Raw genomic sequence first — 20,222 nt, forward strand, 5'->3', positions numbered from 1 at the left:
GTGCCCAGCCTAGCTCATTCCAAGTCATTAAATCAACTAAAAAAACATGTTTCATAGTCTATATAAACGTATAGATTGAAAGCTCAATACACTTTTTTGTTTCACCCACTTTTAGGTCCCTTGAAAACATGATTGTATTTATCAGTCACATAATGTAACATCAATGCAATACAAGTGAAGGCAATTTTCTCCTGAAATGGTTTGTCTGAAATAGTTGTGAGACAATGCAGAAAAATTCAAACACAAACAAAAAAAAAATTGGATAGTGTTGATAAGTCTTTCTTTTCATTCATTTTTAGTGTTAGAAATCAGTTTTGATAGGTGAACTCAGGTTTGTGCCTTTTTACTGCACCAAGGTTGCTATTAATTCCAAAAATGAACAAATGCTTGGTGTCCTTGTTTGACTTTGTTCTTTCTTGGTAAAATACTCTAAAATTACAAAATGACATGCATTACAGTGTCTCAGCCAAGGTTTGTAGTGTCATTCTCTTCCAGCATAAGTGGCTCAGTGCCTTTAGCATCAACCTTTTCAAGGTCCATCACATCCAGTGTCATATTTCAGCTGCGTTGGGCAGTACAGTTAATCCCCAGGTGCCTAATGTGCAGTATGATGGAAATTGTTGTCTGTGCTCAAAGCGAATAGGATAACACTGGGGCGTGGGCTGGGATGAGGTGGAATTAATACAAAGACCTAGGATGGGGGGCAAGGGGGTCATCAGTGTAGCAGAAAAGAACAGGTCATGTTGTGAGCTGCCAAAAGGGCTGGGCTAGGATGGGGAAAGTGGCACATGATATACAGTGAGCTGAGAAGTCCTGCAAGTCAGGAGGTATAGTGTGCTAGGGGAGCTCTTGGATGTAGAGGGATCTGACTGGCAGGAGAGACCAGGCCAGTCCACACTAGGACCCCAAGGACTTAGCTGGGCACAATGAGGACGGCAACATGTTCTCTCTGGTTCACTCTGACCACCTCACAAGCAGTGTTTTCAGAAATAGTTTCTTTTTTTTGATAATGATAAGAAATATTGTGATTAGAGTTACTCACAGGATGATTGATGCAGTCTTTGGGAGTTTATTACAGGAAGACTGTGCCTCAACAGAAATGTTTCCAACCACAGATTCATCGTTACAATTTTTTATTTTTTTTTAACAAGCGTTTCTCCATACCGAAGTCACTCTTTCAAAACTCTTCATACAATGAACACAACATACGGGGGATGAAACTGTGCATCGTTTGTTTTTCAGCAGTGACACATACACATATATACACATACACACACACTCACACACTCAAAGACACACACAAACCAAACATACCTCGGTCTCTGTTGTTAGTGTTCATGTTATGCGTGACGGAGTATGCTGGCTTTTGGTGAAAACGTTTACCAGTGTAATGTATGGTAAATGAGTTTGAGACACGCTTGAAGTGTTTTTATTGGCTTTAGGACATTTTCGAGGCGAGATTAAATGTTGGGCCAAGCTGCGTGTTGGAGCCGCAAACTGTGCGAATGGTTTTGAAAAGGTGACTTCCGGATGGTGAAATACTTGTTAGTGACTGTAGAAAACTGTAATAGTGTAACCTTGGAGTCCAGGAAAGGAGAGGAAGCACCAGTTACTTTGGAGAGCTGCTCCCTGTCTTGGAGAGAGAACAGTCCGAGTTTCCCTCAAGGAGGCTCTCTTCACTTCTCTTATGCTTCTACATCTGGCACTAGCAGACAATTAAGACTCTCGAGGCATTTATTGATCTGCCATCCAAGCTCGCTGCATCTCATTCAATGGCTGCTTTTGTTAGTTCCAACCATGAGACAACCAGTACATTCTAGATGATCATAGATAGTTTCCCAATAGGACGGCATGTGTTGTGTATGTGCTGTACACACTTTGTGACTTACTGTGTCTGTGATTTACTGTGAATTTCCAAGTCTGTCACTTGCGAAATGTTTAGCTCCTATGTCATTTTCGCAACACAAGGGGTCATTATTCTAAAAAGTCCCATGGTGGCCAATAGCGAAGAGTTTCCCCCATACAACCTGCCAGTTCCTCTGCACTGGCACTGGGGGCTTCTGAGCTGGCATCCATCTAGTGCTTAGTGGGTCAGACTGTGTCTCTGCCAGTGTCTGTGGGAGGTGCATGTCATAGGTGAAGACAGAGCTATTGCCAAGCGTTCGTTGCTTTCTGGGCTCTGGTAGAAGTGTCCTGCTACTGCTCTTGGCTTCTCATGGACATCCTTTGTTGATCATCTTGCACCATACTTTCATCTAGCTTTCTTCAATCTTACACTTCTTTCCTCTTTCCTGTGGCAGAATTACAAAATGTAAGAACAACCTATGCATTGTATTTTGAGGTACCCAGTGCTAAACCATAATGATGATGCTTGACCACATTAGGGGAGGCAGTAATCTGTACTTTGTTGCAGCAGAACAATATTTAGATGTGAGGAATCACAGTACGAAAGGGGGCAGGGCATTGATGAAGAGAATCAGGTGGAATGACTGTCCATGAATAGCCAGCATGATTGAAGGCTTGAACTCCTTTGATGTCAGGAGAATAATTGAGTCCTAATTGCTGTTTGTCACACTGACTGTTTTTGAATGAGTGTTTCTCAGCTATTTAAGTCCTGGCGACACTTCCAGCCACAGTTTGTGTGTGTGTGTGTTTGTGTGTGTGTTTGTGTGTAATTGTCAGCCATGGGACTGCTAGCAGAGAGGTGAGATTAAGCACTTTCATTTGACATCAGTGACAGGTCAGTTTGTTCCAGCCCCTGTACTGCTGCATTGTCTTTTTGTCTGACGTACCCATGTAAATAATTGCAGCTTCTCATGCTGTTGTTTCAGCCCTTTTGCCGCTCGCTCCTCTCCCTCCCAGTTCTGTGGTCAGATAGACTTTGCTACAGTGCACCCCTTATACCCTGCATATCTCACTACAGCCGTAGCCTCTAGGCATGGCTGAAGGCAGGCTGGAGCCTTGCAATCTCAGCACCCAACACGGCTAATGCTGAAAGGCTCGGATATTTTGCAGTCAGGTAGAGTAAGTCTGCTGTGGTTTTACAGCTCATGTCTCCCAGCACATATGCATGACTTGCTTGTCAATATTTTATTTCTTTTTTTAAAAACCATCAAGCATACAGAGTCTCTAACCAAGATGCAGGTTTTGTTAATCTAATGCCTTTGTAATAAACTGCGGTTTGTGCACCATATACTGTATATATGCAAGCACAGTTAAGCAAAGAATGCCTACATGTGCTTATTTACAGGAACACATGACTGAGACATGCCTGACCTTCCTTCCATGGATGGTCATGTCAGTGAATTCTCTCTTCTGGACATCTCCTAAACCCAATTTTGTTCTGACAGAATCAGTTGATGCCTCCTGTAATGCATTAATCGCCGTACAAACCTTTTCAGAGATAAAAATAGAATTCAAAAACGGTTTATATATAAGAAAAAAAAAACTAGACATAAAAGAACAAAACGTGAACAAAAAGTCAATAACAATAGACAGTCTTCATGGTCTGCTTTTTATTCAAGGTGGTAAATGTCCTTAGAAAGGTTTTTAAGCTCCTTAGAAAAAGTATATTGCAGTAAGACGACAAGAAATCGAGTGCAGTAAAACAGAGCATAAATGGGGAAATCTAAACTCCAAATGCACAATGATACTTACAAACAGAGCCTTTCTGCTTACAGCTTCAAATAAGAAAGGGAAGGCAATCATTCTTCTCAACAATCATAAACAGAAACATCTACATCACTTGTGCTTCATTTGTTGTGGGTCAGAATCAATAACTGGCTCACCACAGTTGATTTGCTTTACTATTCAAAACGTAATGAATTCCTGCCTAAATAACAAAATCCAAAATATTAGACTGGCTGCCCACAAATCTTTATCAGTGAAGTTAGGCCATTTTCCATGTACCTGGCAAAAGACTCAAAATATTAAATAATTCATTATCAGTTTTTTTTCCCAGAATTGCATGCAGCTAAACCCATCAATCACCAAGCCCTCTTGAATGCCGCCATTTGAAGACTTATATCAGATCATTGAAAAAGTTGTGTATAATTATGGGGCACTAAGCGTCAAGCACTCATTTTCGTGCACGAAATACATTCTGTGCCAAAAAAGTATTATTTAATAACAAAATCCCTTGTTGTATTTTGTTCACGAAAGCATAAAGACTTAACTTTCCTTCATGCACAGAAATCAAAAGGAATGTGTCATTTTGTGCACAGAATTGATATCAGCACTTTGCATTTCGTGGACAAAATGCACATTTTGTGGACGAAGTCCTTTTGTGGGCAAAAAAGCATTTCTAAACTTACGATTCTACGGAGAGACACTACAAAGTGACTCCTTGTGTTAGTACATTCGCCATTTTATTGTTGCATTTTACAGATCTTTCATTGGCTTGGCTTAAAACTATTTAAAATATAATGAAAAAATAGTGACACCTATAACTACATAGAACAGCAAAAGTATGAGCCCATGAGTTACTTGTATTTTTATTATATTTAAATGCAAGTTAAACGGAATTACGCGGATCTGCAAAATCAAAGCGGGCGTTCCACCTTCTGGTCATTGGAAGCTACTACTCCCCCCACAGTCGCGCGCCTACCTCAGCAAAGGATGCCGTTCCTAGTGCCTTTCGTGAATAGGCGAAAGAGGAAATGCATTTCGTGATTCCACAGAAACAGTTTAGTCCATGAAATGGCTGTGCATCATTCACAAAACGCATTTTGTCCACAAAATGACTTTCTTGAATTCACAAAATGCATTCACGAAATGTAATGAGATAGTGTATCATTCACAAAATGCATTTTGTCCACAAAATGCAAGGTGCTGATATCAATTCTGTGCACAAAATGAAATGTTTCTTTAAGTCTTTATGCTTTCGTGGACAAAATGCAGCAAGAAGCTGCTTGAGTTCGTCATTAAATACTGTTTCTTGTGGCACAGATTGTATTTCGTGTATAAAAATAAGCACTTGACACTTAGTGCCACATACTTGGCCCCACATATAATGACCTTGGCAAATCGAAAGCTTGTCAGTTTAGACCCTATCTTAGTATTGAGGCTACTCTTACAAAGGTCTTATGTAGTATTTCTCTAAATACTGATTTTGGTTACAGTACCAAAATCACACACAGCTACTGTAAGCACGGCCTTTGGCACTATCTACCATAACATGCTTTTAAACAGACTGGAAGACTGGGTAGGACTTTATGGAACGTTACTAAACTGTAAGTACTAAACTGTACTAAGTTGAACGACCACTTTGTCACCACTGTCAATTATGAATCAGAATGACCAACTGTCACGATCGCAGGCTGACAAAGCGGCGATCGTGCGGGTGCGGCGAGCAAATAGCAGGCAGACAGGCAAAGTCGGGGCAAAACCAGGGATTTAATCATGGAAGGGAAACCGGGGATCAGGAACCATAGCACACCGACTGACATCAATGACAGACACCGGATTAGTACACAACAGGAACTTAAATACAGGAAACAAGGCAGCAGGAAACAAGACACGACTGGGCACAATCAGGGAATCACACGTGGGTAATTAGGGGGCGTGGCACACACGAGGAGCGGACGGAGCGGGCGTCACACCAACCATGAATTACAGAATATCCTAGGGATCAGTTTTGGGGTCCTCCTTATCAGAAATGGGCAGTATTTCAATTAGATGTGTTTAAAATACGTATTTAACTACTTTTAAGTGTTTTGTAATTTGTATTTTGTGGATGAAAAAAAAATCAGGTGTAATTTGTAACAAAATAATTTGGGATGTTGTGTTTTATGTATTTAAAGTACTTGAAATTCTTAATAAGATGTCATTTTATGTATTTATTTTCTGTCATTTTAAGAACCTTCGAGCTTACAGATTTATGAATATAGTTTATCACCGTCTTTGGCTAGATGCAGTCAATCACGTGACACGTCCTGTTAGGCGCGGCTTGCTTATCGTTTCCCATGACCAATAATCCAAGGAAAGAAGAAGCTTTGGTACATGGTGCAAACTACTTTAAGGTAAATTATGTAGTAATATTTTGTGGGAAACACTGGGTGTAAATTAAGGGTGTACCGGTTCTGAAACCGAGACCGAAAACGCCATACAAACGTTCACGAACTCGTACCGCCATTCCGGAAGACGGAATTGTGAAGCCCCCCCCCTTGCTGCAGGTTCAGCCTGTGATTTCACGTTACGTTACTAAGGTTACAAAAGTAAATTTCATTAACACATGTAAATCACAAAAATATTTTAAGTTATGGCAAGCTGTATATTTTGTAAATATTACACAGTAATAGAGCTGTAATGGTGCACATATTCGTCATGTTCCGTTACTATTTTACATGTATTTTGTACTTTCACATTACAGATTACTTATATTACATATGTTTTATTTCATTTGTAACAAAACACTTCTTGATGTATTTGTGTCCATCTCTGCTCCCTTTTCATCTGCTGCAGGCTCCCAGTAAGGCACATTTTACAGGACATTCCATAATCATGTGGATGACAACCTATGCCTACATACTGTAGCTCTCTTACCATTAAATAACTGGGTGTGCAAACATTTCCTAAATAAAGAGAACGTTAAAAAAAAATCAGATCATTAAGGTAATAATTAAGGTTAGAAATCTTGACTCACAATTTACATTTGAGCTGTCATATTAAGGCAGTTAACAATTCAGCAATCTGTCATCTTAAAAATACAGCCAGATTCAAAGGTTTCATGTCTTGGCATGACCTAGAAAGAAACTCTTTCATGCTTTTATCACCAGTATGCTTGATTCTTGCAACAATCTCTTTCCCAAAAAGACTATTAAACGACTGCAACAGATTCAAAACACTGCTGCAGGAATTCTAAGCAGAGAGAACTGAACACTTCACTCAGATCCTTAGACCTTCACTTCGACTCCCAGTTAGCTGCAGAATTGACTTTAAAGTGCTGCTTTGTATGCTTAACGAATACAAACCCAATGAGATCAGCAGTGACAGTTCAGTTTGGGGCTTCTGTTTAAACTGCACGTAGTTTTTCTTTCTGTATATGTTATTATTCAGGTTTTTCTTTAAGCAAATATCTTTTGTCTATTTCCTTTTGTCAGAGTCGCGGTTAAGCGGACGGGCAGGCAAGCGAGCAGGAAGCAGGCAAGGAGGCGAAAGTCGGGGAAAACGGGGATTTATTAAGGCTGCGGGGAGCACGGGACAAAAGACTAGTACTCACATCGACTAATATCAATGACGCACAAAAAGCGGGGCAAGACGTGGACTGAAATAGGAAAGACATGGCAAAACAACAGGCTACAGCTAGGTACAATTAGAGAAGCACACGTGGATAATCAGGGGGGCGTGGCACACACGAGGATCGTACGAGCCGGGCATGATACCTTTATGCAATGCAATGTATGTCTTTTAATTGATTGCCAAGTATAGTGCTTTGAATTGTCTGTGTGTGTGAAAGGTGCTATACAAATATCTTGACTTGCCTTACTTCCTGCAGACGTCCACCAATAATATAGCATCCAGTGAAATGCAGCCCTCGTAAAACGCTACTTATTATTTTTTGACGTCTGTATCACAAGAGGGATCTGATACCGTTTTATCTTTTACTGGGCCTCTTTAGAATTTCGAATCTCGCTTCTTTTCCAGTTTGCCTCAGGGATTGACTTTAACCTCCCCGCTGACATTCATTTAATCCATGTGGGTGCAATAGTAGGCTTCTTTATTTGGGTAACCAAAGGCATTTAAAAATGAAAGTGATAAAGTGAAAGCTAATTTCAGAAGATCAGCCCCTATCAAAGTGAAGCTTTACAAAGAGATTTGTAAGATACAGAATCTTATTTTGTATACATCTGCAGACGAGGAGGAGCATGTACTGATTACAGTGCGTTGCCACACCCACCACAAGACAAACCACCTCAAGGATGAGAACCAGAGTGCAGCCATGTTGCGGGTGATACCTCAGCACTACACTAGTCAGAATGGACCAGTGTAAATTTTTTTCTGGTGCCTGGAGTGCCAGTCCTGCCACCAACCCCCACGTTTTTCCCTGTAAGTTGGAGGACCTCCTTATAAGGCTGGATATAGATTAATGACATACCCAGGATGATGCAATTGCAGGTTAAGGGCTTTGCTCAAGGACCCAATGGAATAGAATCACTCCAGACATTCATGGGATTTGAACCAGCAACCTTCTAGGTGGTGGCACAGATGCCTAGATTCAGAGCCACCGCTCCACATCTGCAGGAAGGATTGGAAATCCAGCCATCCATCCATTTTCCAAACCACTTTTCCTACTGGGTCGCGGGGGGTCTATCCCGGAAGAAATGGGCACGAGGAAGGGAACATCCCAGGACGGGGGGCCAACCCATTCACCATTCACTCACACATGCACTCCTACGGGCAATTTTAGTAACTGTGGGGGGAAACCGGAGTACCCAGAGCTAACCCCACGACGACATGGGGAGAACATGCAAACTCCGCACACATGTAACCCAGGTGGAGACTTGAACCCGGGTCCCAGAGGTGTGAGGCAACAGTGCTAACCACTGCACCACCATGCCGCTCCCAGATTACAAATTTACATCCTACTTATAGTTAGAATCACCTAGAAGTATAGTATGTTTGGGATTTTTCAGTGTCTCCTTTTGGCTTCCGGAAGTCCCTTGGTCAGCAAAAGCAGAGTCTCTTTACCCAACAAGATGCCAAGGCTTGTATTGCTACTACTGGACTACTGCTTAGGAAATTTCCCCATGGAACAGGTCAGTGTGCCTATAATAAGTACTAGTGCAGATATAGTTAATGGTGATGGTGACGTGTTTAAGTGTGACACTTACCTAAAAAAACCTCGTCCTCAACTCGGTTCAGAAGATGAGACAAAGAGTGGCTTTGGCAGTATTTGGCAGATGCTTTTGTCCAAAGAATCATACAAGTGACTGGCAAGTGTTCAGTGTGTGTTTGTGTATGTGTGTGTTGATGTGTGCCCACCCAGTGGACATGCAATATTCATAAAGCTAATTCCATGCACATGGTGTAATTCTGCAGACAGCAGGCATCTGCAAAGCTAGAATTCTGAAGGGAACAAATGCACCCCAAGTGGAGGCTGGTTTTATCATAAATAGATAAATGTGGGGGGAGGGGGGTAGTAGGGCCGTGCAATCAGAACCATAACAGCTGCTCAGAGTTGCAGAAAAGAGAGAGAAGCTCACATTGATCAGGATGGAAAATGGCATGCTAATTTTACTGTACCTGCCACCCTCCAAGTGTAGGGGGGGTATTATCATTTGTGTGCTGCTGCCATTGAAGATGTGTTATTTTATTCATCAAGGCCATGCAGCTGGCCCGCAGCGATGCCATTGCAAGGCAGGTCCGCAATCCCACCGCTGCGCTGCATGGGCAGCCCGCCTAAAGACAGGATCAGCAAATGACCAGCATTCAGCAAGCCCGCTTTGCTCAAAGGGCATGCTAATTCATTCGTGGCAAGCCATTTCTAAGTGGCTGGCATTTCTGGCCATGTTCCATTGTCCTGGTGCTTATCTACCTCATGCCCTATGTGGGGCCCTGAAATAGCTTCGCCTCCTGGCGAGCTAAATGCCAACGAATTGTCACAGGGTGAGTGACTGAGCTCCAAGTGGGAGGCAGTAGCCACAGGGAATCCATCTTATACAGCTCCAGTTGTTCCATGCCGCTCAACACAATCTCCTCCCCCCAGGACTGCGGCCCCCTCTGTGCTCAACCAGCGGTCAACAAACGCGATGCCACTTGACTAACTGCCCAACAGCACAAAGAATTAGAGTGTAAATGCACAGATATAGAGGCAGATCTCCTAAACATGTTGGCCAGTAAATAAGCCCAGTCCAGAATCTAAAAAAGAGGACATCCATGATGGACTGATATTGTAGATGGAAAAAAAGACACAGAGGAAGGATGGGGGGGGCACCCTACAAACTGAAGCAAGCCTCTCTGGAGCGAACACCATTAGCCCCCATGATGAGGACTAGTCATATCCCAGACTATAGACGCAGACTGGCAGTAACTCCAGTTAGAATTAAAGCACCACAATTAAATGAAACTTAATGTAGCTACATTCCTGTGTAAACTAGCATCATATGGCTGTTGCTGGAGCACCTTCTGTAATGTTTACTATTAAAATGCTGTCTTTGGAGACACAGGGGAACAGAAGTGTGATTGATTGTTGACTGGTGGCAAGTTCACAGGAACTTATCAAGTTTTATCAAAACAAGAAATGAAGGACCAGGTTTTGTGTGTATGTATATGTATATATATATATATATATATATATATATATATATATACACACACACACACACACACGGTGTAGATCCCAACCATAAAATATTCCAGGCAAGTATTAAATTAATATTTTGTATATTTTTCCAGAGTAGGTTTTTACAGTCTTTGATTTTTAGTGTAGATGTTTTAGTTTAATTTAAAAATGGGAAACAAAGAATTAAACAGATCTGCCCATATAGGTTATGTGATGCTTCATTAAAGGTTACATTTGACAAACTTTGAGGACCACAATGGTACAAAACCAAAAACTAATTCCCTAAGCCTTATAACTTTATGTGACTCATATTCAGGTGTTTTTCTCTACATAAATTATATTTGTTAGAGATTTGAGTGTGCGCTCTGATAATCAAGTCAAGATTTTAGTTTATAGATTGTTCATTTTCTGCCTCTACTTTTCATTCATTCACATTTCATAGGCTGATGCTTTTGTCCAAAGCAATGGACATGTATGGAAAGTTTGGGAACAGAGAGCAGGGGCAGCAAGCATGTAACAGCCTCGGCCAGCTCTGGTTAAGAGTCTAGAATAAGGGTCAAGCAGTGCCGTGATTACTCTGCTGGCCAGGGGTTTCGAACCCACAACATTCTGTAATCCTCTGTGCTGCACGATGCTCGGGTAAAGAGAAAAAAACCTGTATTAATAAGCTTTATGTTTGTTCTGGCAGGGAGAATGAATGAAACAGTCTTTATTTTGCTGTTTGTAAACACATATTCACACTATTTTACCACTTTGGCTGGCATGGCCTCCCTCCCGGGTGGCACAGTTGCTTCACAGCTCTAGAATCAGGGTTTGCCCCAGCACTGCGTGTGTGGAGTTCACATCTTCTCCCTGTGCTGTTTCCCGTGCTGTGCTTCAGTTTCCCCCCACAGTCCAAAAACATGCTAAGTTTAATTACAGCTGCTAAATTTCGAGTGAGTGTGTGTGAATGGCGTGTGTGTATGCCCTGCACTGGGTCCATAGCTTCTCAGATAGAACAAGCAGGGTGGATGGATGGATGGATGGATGGATGGATGTCTTCCATCCTCCCTGTGACCACCAGAGGCCCGACCAGAAAAAGGGTTACAATTCCCTTCAGTGAAACCTTTGACCCTCTTGTTTGTCAGAATCAATAAAGGTCTGTTGATTAAGTTCCCACTGTAAGTGAGTTCTGTCAATGTGCATAGATTCTAAAGCCTGATTAATCACTTTCTTCCTAAATATTCGTTCGCTCCTTATTGCAAAGAATGATGAATAAGTGTCAGAAATGCAAATGGTTCACCGAAACCCCACCAAAAGATAATATGTAAAAGAGCCCTGATGATACGAATAAGAAAAGACTAAAAGCTCTTGGAGGAATAGAGGCGGCGGCAGCAGCACTTCCAGCAATAGCAATGAAAATTGTAGCGACCAGCGATCAAAGGTTCTGCAAGCTGTTTGATGTGTTTATGATGAATGACTGCATCACTGCTGTCAATATTTTACTTGTTGGTCATATTTCCATTTCACCACCTCAATATGAATTTTCCACAAGCCACTCTAACATAATGAGTTACTGGCAAAACTCCAGCTAAACAGACCTAGCATTAATTACTGCTTGTCCAATACATGCTGATTATGTGCTTTGGGCGGGATATATGTACAAAGTATCGGAGAAAGGAAATTTACTCTCACAACATACTTCAAAAATTAGACAGCAGAATAACTCCTCCAGAATAACGTGAATGCAAGCGGCAAGTGAACTGTTTTTATAATAGTCTGATATACTGTATGTTCAATGGCTGCTCTGTGAAATTTCATGCAGGGGGCCTGTCGCTCCCATCTCTGCGATTCAGTCACTGTCGCTCTCTGTTTATCTCGCACGGATCAGCTGCCTCTGTGTCATCAGCAGCAAAAGCACAGCCGTGTCTCGAAAACCCGCCCCCCTCCCAGAATTCGGTTCCCATCCTTTTCTCAGGCAGCTCTTTGTTGTGCTTAAATACATTTTTCAAATGGACTTACTTGAGATTGGATTTTGATGGTCCACAATTAAACTTGATTTGGAGTAGAAGTGTTAGTACCACTGATGAATAAGGGTCTCTCTTGCAACATAGAAACGGTAGTAACTCATTAATCTAAAAAACTCATAACTTGTTTGTAAGCGCTTATTAAGGATTTACAAAGTGTTGTAACCTAATTCAACACATATAAACCATTCATAAACCCTTTATAAGGGTACTGTACCAAAATGTTAAATATAACTGCAGTACTAGCTTTTGAGTGTGTGAACCAACCCTCAGGGGCCAGCTTAATACACTTCTCTATTACATTTTTATCTAATAATTTATTTAATCTCTTGTGCATATTTTTGTTTTTTCCCCTCTGCACTATCGCTGTTATTGTGGCCTGTAGTCCTGATAAAAATCAAAAACATGGGCTCTGTCTAAAGGCTTCCTGTTCTTTACCCATTCTGAACGCTAATTAATAGGAACGGCCAAGAGAAAGAGAGTCTGGTAAATTTAAACTGTAATTGGCTACTGAACAAAGTTGTTAGGGTTAAAATGGTGTGAAATAGTCCCTACATTGTAACTCTCTGAATACTATACCCCTTACACACTTAATTTTGGTGAATCAACTTCCATAGTGTGTTTAAAAAAATTCTGGAAACATGCCATTACTTGTGAATGCTGTGTGAGTGTGCCTTGCGATGGGTTGGCGTTCCATCCTGGGTTCTTCCCTGCCTTGCACCAATACCCTCCTGGATAGCCTCAGGATCCCTCCAAGGCCCTGAATAGGACAAGGAGTTACAGAAAATGGATGGATGGATGGATTGATGGATGGATGGATGGATGGATGGATGGATGCCGCTACTTGTCTGTGGCTTTAGCATTTATCTGTGTGCACATTGTTCCCACCATCACTCTGTGACCTTGTTCTCCGTTTGGAATGAAGTTTTGTCATCTTAATTGGAATAATGTTTGTAAATCTGTGATATACTAAATCTTAGTAGAATGCAACCACTCAACATCTAATGCAACTGCACCTCTCCTTGTTTCCCTCCCTCTTTCTGTCTTTCCATCTCTCTTTATCTCTCACAGACAGTAACTTTGTCCTGGGGAATGCCCAGGTCCAGTCGCTCTACCCAATTGTGTACTGCTCCGATGGGTTCTGTGACCTAACGGGCTACGCCCGTGCGGAATTGATGCAAAAGAGTTGTGCGTGTCACTTCTTGTATGGGCCTGAGACCAGTGACCAGCTGACAGCTCAGATCCAGGGTGCATTGGATGATCGCAGGGAGTTCAAGATGGAGCTAATTTTCTACAAGAAGGGAGGTAAGATCCGATCAATAATGCAATGCAGTGCTTGCAACATAGTATGCAAAAAAAGCATGCAAAGGGAAAAAGAAAAAGAAGGGATTCAAGACAGTGAAAGAAATGGGAATTGTAAGCGTGTCTTTTGAGAACAGAATGGAGAGATTATGCCAGAGAGCAATGGGAGTATTATAAAGGAACGTAGACAATACGCCGGTCCTGGCCTTTTTCCATTGTCAAGCCCTATCAAGTGATAGCAAGGCACATCCTGAAGGTCTGTGTTTCCTTTAGTGTTTGCTGTTACAGAATCTGACAAAGCATGAAGTTCCTGGCCTCACTGCATACTAGAAACCATCAGTCAGAGAGCACTTTCATCTTGGATATGCTGGAGTCACACCAAATAATTAGACACCATGTTGCCATACAGTCACAGTGAGTCTTACAGCAGAATGTCTTGCATAATCTGTAAAACATTTGTTAAGAAGGTTCTAGATAACACAGTATTAAGTACGGAACTTCAACCATTCGTCGTTTCAGCAGAAATCATTTACAGTAGCTGTAGAGTTCCAGGTGAGCATTTGGTGTCTACGGTTTACAGATATCAGTATTCTAAACCCTTATAGGTAGATGTACTATACTGTGCCATTTGTAAATTAAATAATCCAATCCGTTGCGTTGACTCAAGGCCAGAGAATATTGGATTAGGTTTGCTAAAACTTCAAGATCTAACCTGGGTTTGCACATTTCATTGTTTATTATGAATTGGGCACTGCATGCCCAGTCAATAACTAACAACCTGATTCAGTTTTCTGAGTGAAGTAGAAAACAACTAACTGCAGCCTGGTTTATTGTTGTATGATGCAGTTTGGTTACATTCATGCTCGGCTCAAAAAAACAGCTTAAGAACTGGATACTTGGAATGGAAATGGCTGTGTGCTGTTCGCTTCATGCGAGTCCATTGAAATGCTGCTTTAGTCAATTGACAAGCAAAAATAGATGGGAAATGAAAGCGACATATAAACAACACAATTTAGTTCTTGCAAATGCACTGTAAGAAGTAAAAGAAGGGTAATGTGCACGAGGCATCAGGGATTGAGCTAAAGACACTTCAGAGAGTTAAGGAAGTGTGCTTTTGTACTGCCATATGAAAAGAACAATAAAGGATTGTTAGCTTTAGTTAGTATTAAAAATTCCCGCCAGACTCCACCCACCTCTGAAATTCTACCCAACACCTCACATCATGATTTCCGCCCTTCCCACATCCTCAGCCACATCCCCACCTACCCCTGCTCAAGCCACACCCTCAGACACCACATGGGAGGGTGGAGGAGGAAGAAGTGTAAGAAACAAACAAATAAAAAAATAAATCCTTAAAGAAATCAATAAGTAAGGTGTTGAAGGTAGAATACATGCTGTGTAGTTGTGTGTATATTGGACTCGGGAGGCAATAAAAATAGGGCAGTGAGGGGACTGTAGGTATTTAGGACACTTGGGAGTGTGTTGGATTCTTCAGACCAAAATTCAGATAGGGCCGAAACACATGCATGAGGTCATCAGCTTTACATTTATCACACTGATTCTGGGTGTTTGCTTGCCATCCTTGCATTAGTGAGAGAGACCCTGTGCTGCATTTTATACAGTTAAAGGGCATGTTGAAGAGAAGTGAATCAAGTCAAAAGCTTGGTCTCATTTCTCATTAGATATATATCACATCCTAGGTCTTTTTCCTGTGCACTTTTGAGGATTGAAGTAGACTCATAAATAGTCCCTTCTGATGGCCATGCAGGGACGAGAGAGCATCAGCGTTGGAGTCTGGGGGGCGACTGGGGACTAAGGAAACTGGCTTTTGTACTGAAGCAAAAGGTGGGTTTTAGGATGATTGAATTTATCTGACAGGTCAGCAAAGGAAGAGAGAACCTCTTCATTATAGAGGTCACTGATAGTAGCAAAACCATTACTGGACCATAAGGGAGAGGCTGGATAACAGTAAGATAGAGGAAATAAGTAATCATTTTGGACTGAGGCTCGAACTGAGGATCTGCGCAGGGAAAAATGCTTCCTAAATTGGGTCTATATTTTGATGGTGTTGATAACATTTTGGTTGTCTGTAATGTTTTTGGCAGTGAGGGGTAACTGTGGGGAGTGACAGCTGCGAGGAGCATGTTGCCATACAGTATAAGCACAGAGGGGGTGTTCAACATCTGGATTATTAATCCCGAAGACTAGCAAGATGATATTACAGGCAATACTGAAGGCCGTTCCTATTGGCCCTTCTTATTTGCCGTTCCTGTTGGCCGTTCCTATTGGCCATTCCTATTGGCCGTTCCTATTTGTTTGGCAACAAAAGGGATCCCGTTAGTGGAATTGGGGAGCTGCTCTGAAAATATGTACTTGTCTTTTGGCCCAAAAAAAAATGTTCAACTGCTGATTCAAGGTGAAGAAGAAGGATTTATTAATAAGACTGGAATGTGATGAATGATATATAACATTTGGGTAGAACAACCATTTGGATTAGATTGACTTTCCCCATTAATGAGGTGAGGGGAACACATCTTGGTTCAGTCTGATTTCAGTTAATCTATGTACGAGTGGAAGATCTTAGCAAAGATATCAGTGAATGACTTAGTGATTAATACTCCTAGGCATCTGCAACTCAGTGTAAGGATAAAGGCAGTCTGCAGGAGTTCTTTATAATGGGGAAAAGCCTGATTATGTGAAGACTGAACTTAAGTCCTAGGCATGTTAAAAACTGATAGAGAATTTTAAGGACAGCTGGGAGACTGGAGGTGGGATTGGAGATATGCAGGAGGTAGGTGTCGGCGTGAAGTGAGAGATTGTATGTGAAACCCAATCAGGTGATGCCCTTGAATTCTTCTTCACCGCAGAGCCAAATATCTGGGCTAGAAAAACGAGGACAGCCTTAGTGTTTACCATGGTAATACTACAGGGCAGATGCTACTGGGCAGGTGTAAAGTAGGCAAATCCTGTCATTCATTCATTCATTAACCTTTATTTTACCAGGCAAAGCATTAAGAACAGTTTCTTATTTACAATGAAAGCACTTGTAAAACAAAATGAAAAAATAAACAATAATAACAAATAAAAATAAAACAAAACCCATAACAGAATTATTAAACATTCACAAGTGTCATTAAAAAATCCATAATTAAGGCTTTGAAGGCCATGACAGGTATTTCTGTAATGGATTCCAGTCAGTGGCAGCAGCAGGTTGGAATGATTACAGGTCAGAGAAACCGCTAAGTTTAAGAGGCTTTATTCTAATATAAGAGGAAGACCAAGTATTATATGTGGTCAAGGGGGGGTGAATAGCCAAGAGTTGTATAGGTAAGCGTAAACCAATGATTGGTACAACAAGTCTGCAAAGCAGGCCACACATTTAATGAAATACAATAGAGCCGAAGGCAAATTTTTCCAGATCAAAGACCAAATATTTCCATTTGTTTTTCAGCATCCAGAGACACCACAACTTAAGGCAAGTCAGAGTTAGGGGGAGAAGAAGATATTAAGTAGCCTCCTGGTGCTGTGGAAGGACTGCATTCCCAACATGAAGCCTGATTGTTCTGAAGCGATTAAAGCAGGCAGAGCCTCTTGGAGACGAAGAGACAGGACTTTGGCTGAAATTTAAGAGGCAAATCAGCCAGTAGCTAGAGCAGATGAGGGGAGCCTTTTTAAGTACCAGTGAGACTGATGCCTCTCAGAGGGGTGGTAGCAGGTATCTATGAAGTGTAGCTTTTTTGATGTGACGTTGGTGACCCTTAATATGCCTGCTTAAATACATCAAGCACGAATCATTGATACTACGTAGGTATGTCAAAATTACGCCTAAAAACCAATATAGGAAATAAAATCAGTTGCTGCAAACTGGGAAATAAAATGTCCAGCCTCTGTCAACATCCCTGCTGTGTATGTGTTGTTAGAACTCATAGTGTATTGGTGGGTCTCTTTGTTTTTGTCTCCACCATGCTTGGTGTATCTGCCTAAATCTGCACTATATCTTTGGTGTGGGTCATGGTCAGCTGCAGCTCATACACAGCTAGCGCTTGCCTCGGGCGTGGAGGCACTCGGGCACGGTGGAGAAGAAAGATCCAGATGGCGTCCTGATATTAAGATATGAGAGCCGTACATAAACACCAATAAATAGCCACCTGTATGAAAACACCAACAGCATTAGTTAAGGATCGCTAAACCAGGATAGCTAAACCAGGATAGCTAAACCTTGACTAGACCGCAATACAAGGCCTTTAGTCTATTGTAGGTTTAAAAATTCAGGCTAAGGGGACATTGCTCATGGAATGATTCATGCTCTGACACTGTCTTAGTACTGTACTAATCTAGACTGCTATAATGTATTGCATGTTCTAATCTGTATCTTCCACTATAAGAAATCTCTTAAAATTGTTCTGGAGGAAACATGGGTTAAGTATTAAAAACTGGACGTAATCAAAATTTTCTATTACTTTCCAAGTTCCTGATTCAGTAGCAATGACCTTCAGTTTTTAATATATTACTTTTGCATTTTTCTTTTCATTTTATCATTTTTTTCTTTACCAAAGCAATTTTTCATGGATGCTATGTAGGGAATGTTACCAGGTGTGTTTGACAGGTACATTTTCCCAAGTGGCAGCATATAATGGAAAAAAACAGTCCCCAGTGAGAATATGTTGAGAGACAATGCAGCTCCATGTAGGGTTCAAGTCTATATTGCAGGGGTTCATAAGGTTATTGTGAAATACTATCTAATAATTCCTTAAAAAACAAAGTCTTCCAGCACCAAGCACTCAAATCTGACCTCTATCTACCTGTCTGAAGTGATATGGAGCTTGCAGAAATCCGAGAGCTGGACCCTGGGCATTGCTCTGAATAGTCAGCGAGTTGGAGTTTTGTAAATTTTAATGATAATGCTAATAATTCCCATCAGTTAAAATGAAGATATTTTCTCTCTTTTCTAAACTATCTGAGTTGCTGACAAAGTTACTTTGTGAGTCTCACTAAGATTGGAAGCAGTGCTGCTAGGAGACAGCTAAGCTACAGTTAAGTTACTTTGTGAGTCTCACTAAGATTGGAAGCAGTGCTGCTAGGAGACAGCTAAGCTACAGTTAAGTTACTTTGTGAGTCTCACTAAGATTGGAAGCAGTGCTGCTAGGAGACAGCTAAGCTACAGTTAAGTTACTTTGTGAGTCTCACTAAGATTGGAAGCAGTGCTGCTAGGAGACAGCTAAGCTACAGTTAAGTTACTTTGTGAGTCTCACTAAGATTGGAAGCAGTGCTGCTAGGAGACAGCTAAGCTACAGTTAAGTTACTTTGTGAGTCTCACTAAGATTGGAAGCAGTGCTGCTAGGAGACAGCTAAGCTACAGTTAAGTTACTTTGTGAGTCTCACTAAGATTGGAAGCAGTGCTGCTAGGAGACAGCTAAGCTACAGTTAAGTTACTTTTAGAGCTTTTTTACACATTATGCTAACATAATATCTGGGATTACTGGGATTTAATATAAGTAACGGACAACCACATTTTTACTGCTGACAAGAGAATCCAGTCAAGCCTGAATGTCAAACAAAGCCCTTGGGAGGGATTTTGCAGAAACCACTGGATTTTAACAATTGAATTTTGAAATTTTAGCATTTCAAAAATCAGAATATCAGGACCAAGAATCACAATGTCAGAATGATTCCTATTGAATTCGATAAAACTGATAATTCCTATAACTGCTGAGATCATATATAATTTTCCTTCAAATCTCCGCTGATTTTTGCAAACTATGAACTCTGTAACCCTAGTATCTTTCCTGTCAATCTATTAAAAGAAAAATGTTTAATCCAATCATTCTTAGTATGGACAGGACTGAAGTTCACACACCTAAGACGTTTTAAAAAGCATATTAGATTAGTGTAACTGGAGCTGTTGAATTTCCTCTGAAATTGAATTTGTCTGTTTGAGATGAATGCCACAACTGCAGTTTACAGCTGCTATCTTTGGTTTATCCGTCAAACCTTTTAGTCCAAGAATTAAAAGAAAAAGAATAATAATAATAATTTGACACTTAATAATCTGGCTTTTTTGGGATAAATGAGGAAAATGATCTTCTATATTGCCAACTAGCCATGTACAGGCTGCAGGAAATGCTAACATACACATTTTCACACACTCTACAAGTACACAAACACACCTCAAGCAGCCTTCGTCGTCTTCAGCCTGTCCACAATCCCATAAAATTATGGCAGTGTTTGATCATCGCCAGGCAGACGTGGGTTGCACAGTGAGAGGAATTCATCCTGCATGCTTACACCTTTCTTGTGAGTCACATGCTTGGAGAACATCCACACAGAAAATACAAAGAGCTCCATGATGAAATAGTCCAAAAGGACTGTCTTCCATGTTATACATGTGCTTCACTTCCTCCACAGATTGTAAAACAAGGACATGTTTGTTGTTTGTTTTCTTTATTTTAAGGTGAAGGCAACTTGCAAGATGAATGTGCCGGATATATATTACTCAAGACCTGCTGTTATTGTTACTACACTAAGTGTAATGATTACATTTCTTAAAATGTCAATTTCAGCTAATTCTCCATTACTGTTTTTGTTAATTGTTTCTTTTGACTAAATTAATAGTGTCCAAGATTAAGTTTGCA

At 41.0% G+C, this 20,222-nt stretch overlaps 1 protein-coding gene across 2 annotated transcripts in view; it reads left to right on the forward strand.

Annotated features, from left to right (window-relative positions):
• The window catches only part of kcnh3 (potassium voltage-gated channel, subfamily H (eag-related), member 3), an 85,125-nt gene that overhangs the window by 30,845 nt on the left and 34,058 nt on the right, over positions 1–20,222 (forward strand). For both annotated transcript variants that reach the window (XM_049027444.1, XM_049027435.1), the window contains one exon: positions 13,360–13,593. In XM_049027444.1, coding sequence (XP_048883401.1) covers positions 13,360–13,593 — 234 coding nt within the window. The remainder of the gene's footprint in view (positions 1–13,359; positions 13,594–20,222) is intronic.

The sequence above is a fragment of the Brienomyrus brachyistius genome, chromosome 1, assembly GCF_023856365.1.
Source record: "Brienomyrus brachyistius isolate T26 chromosome 1, BBRACH_0.4, whole genome shotgun sequence".
In the NCBI taxonomy this organism is placed as follows: domain Eukaryota; kingdom Metazoa; phylum Chordata; class Actinopteri; order Osteoglossiformes; family Mormyridae; genus Brienomyrus; species Brienomyrus brachyistius.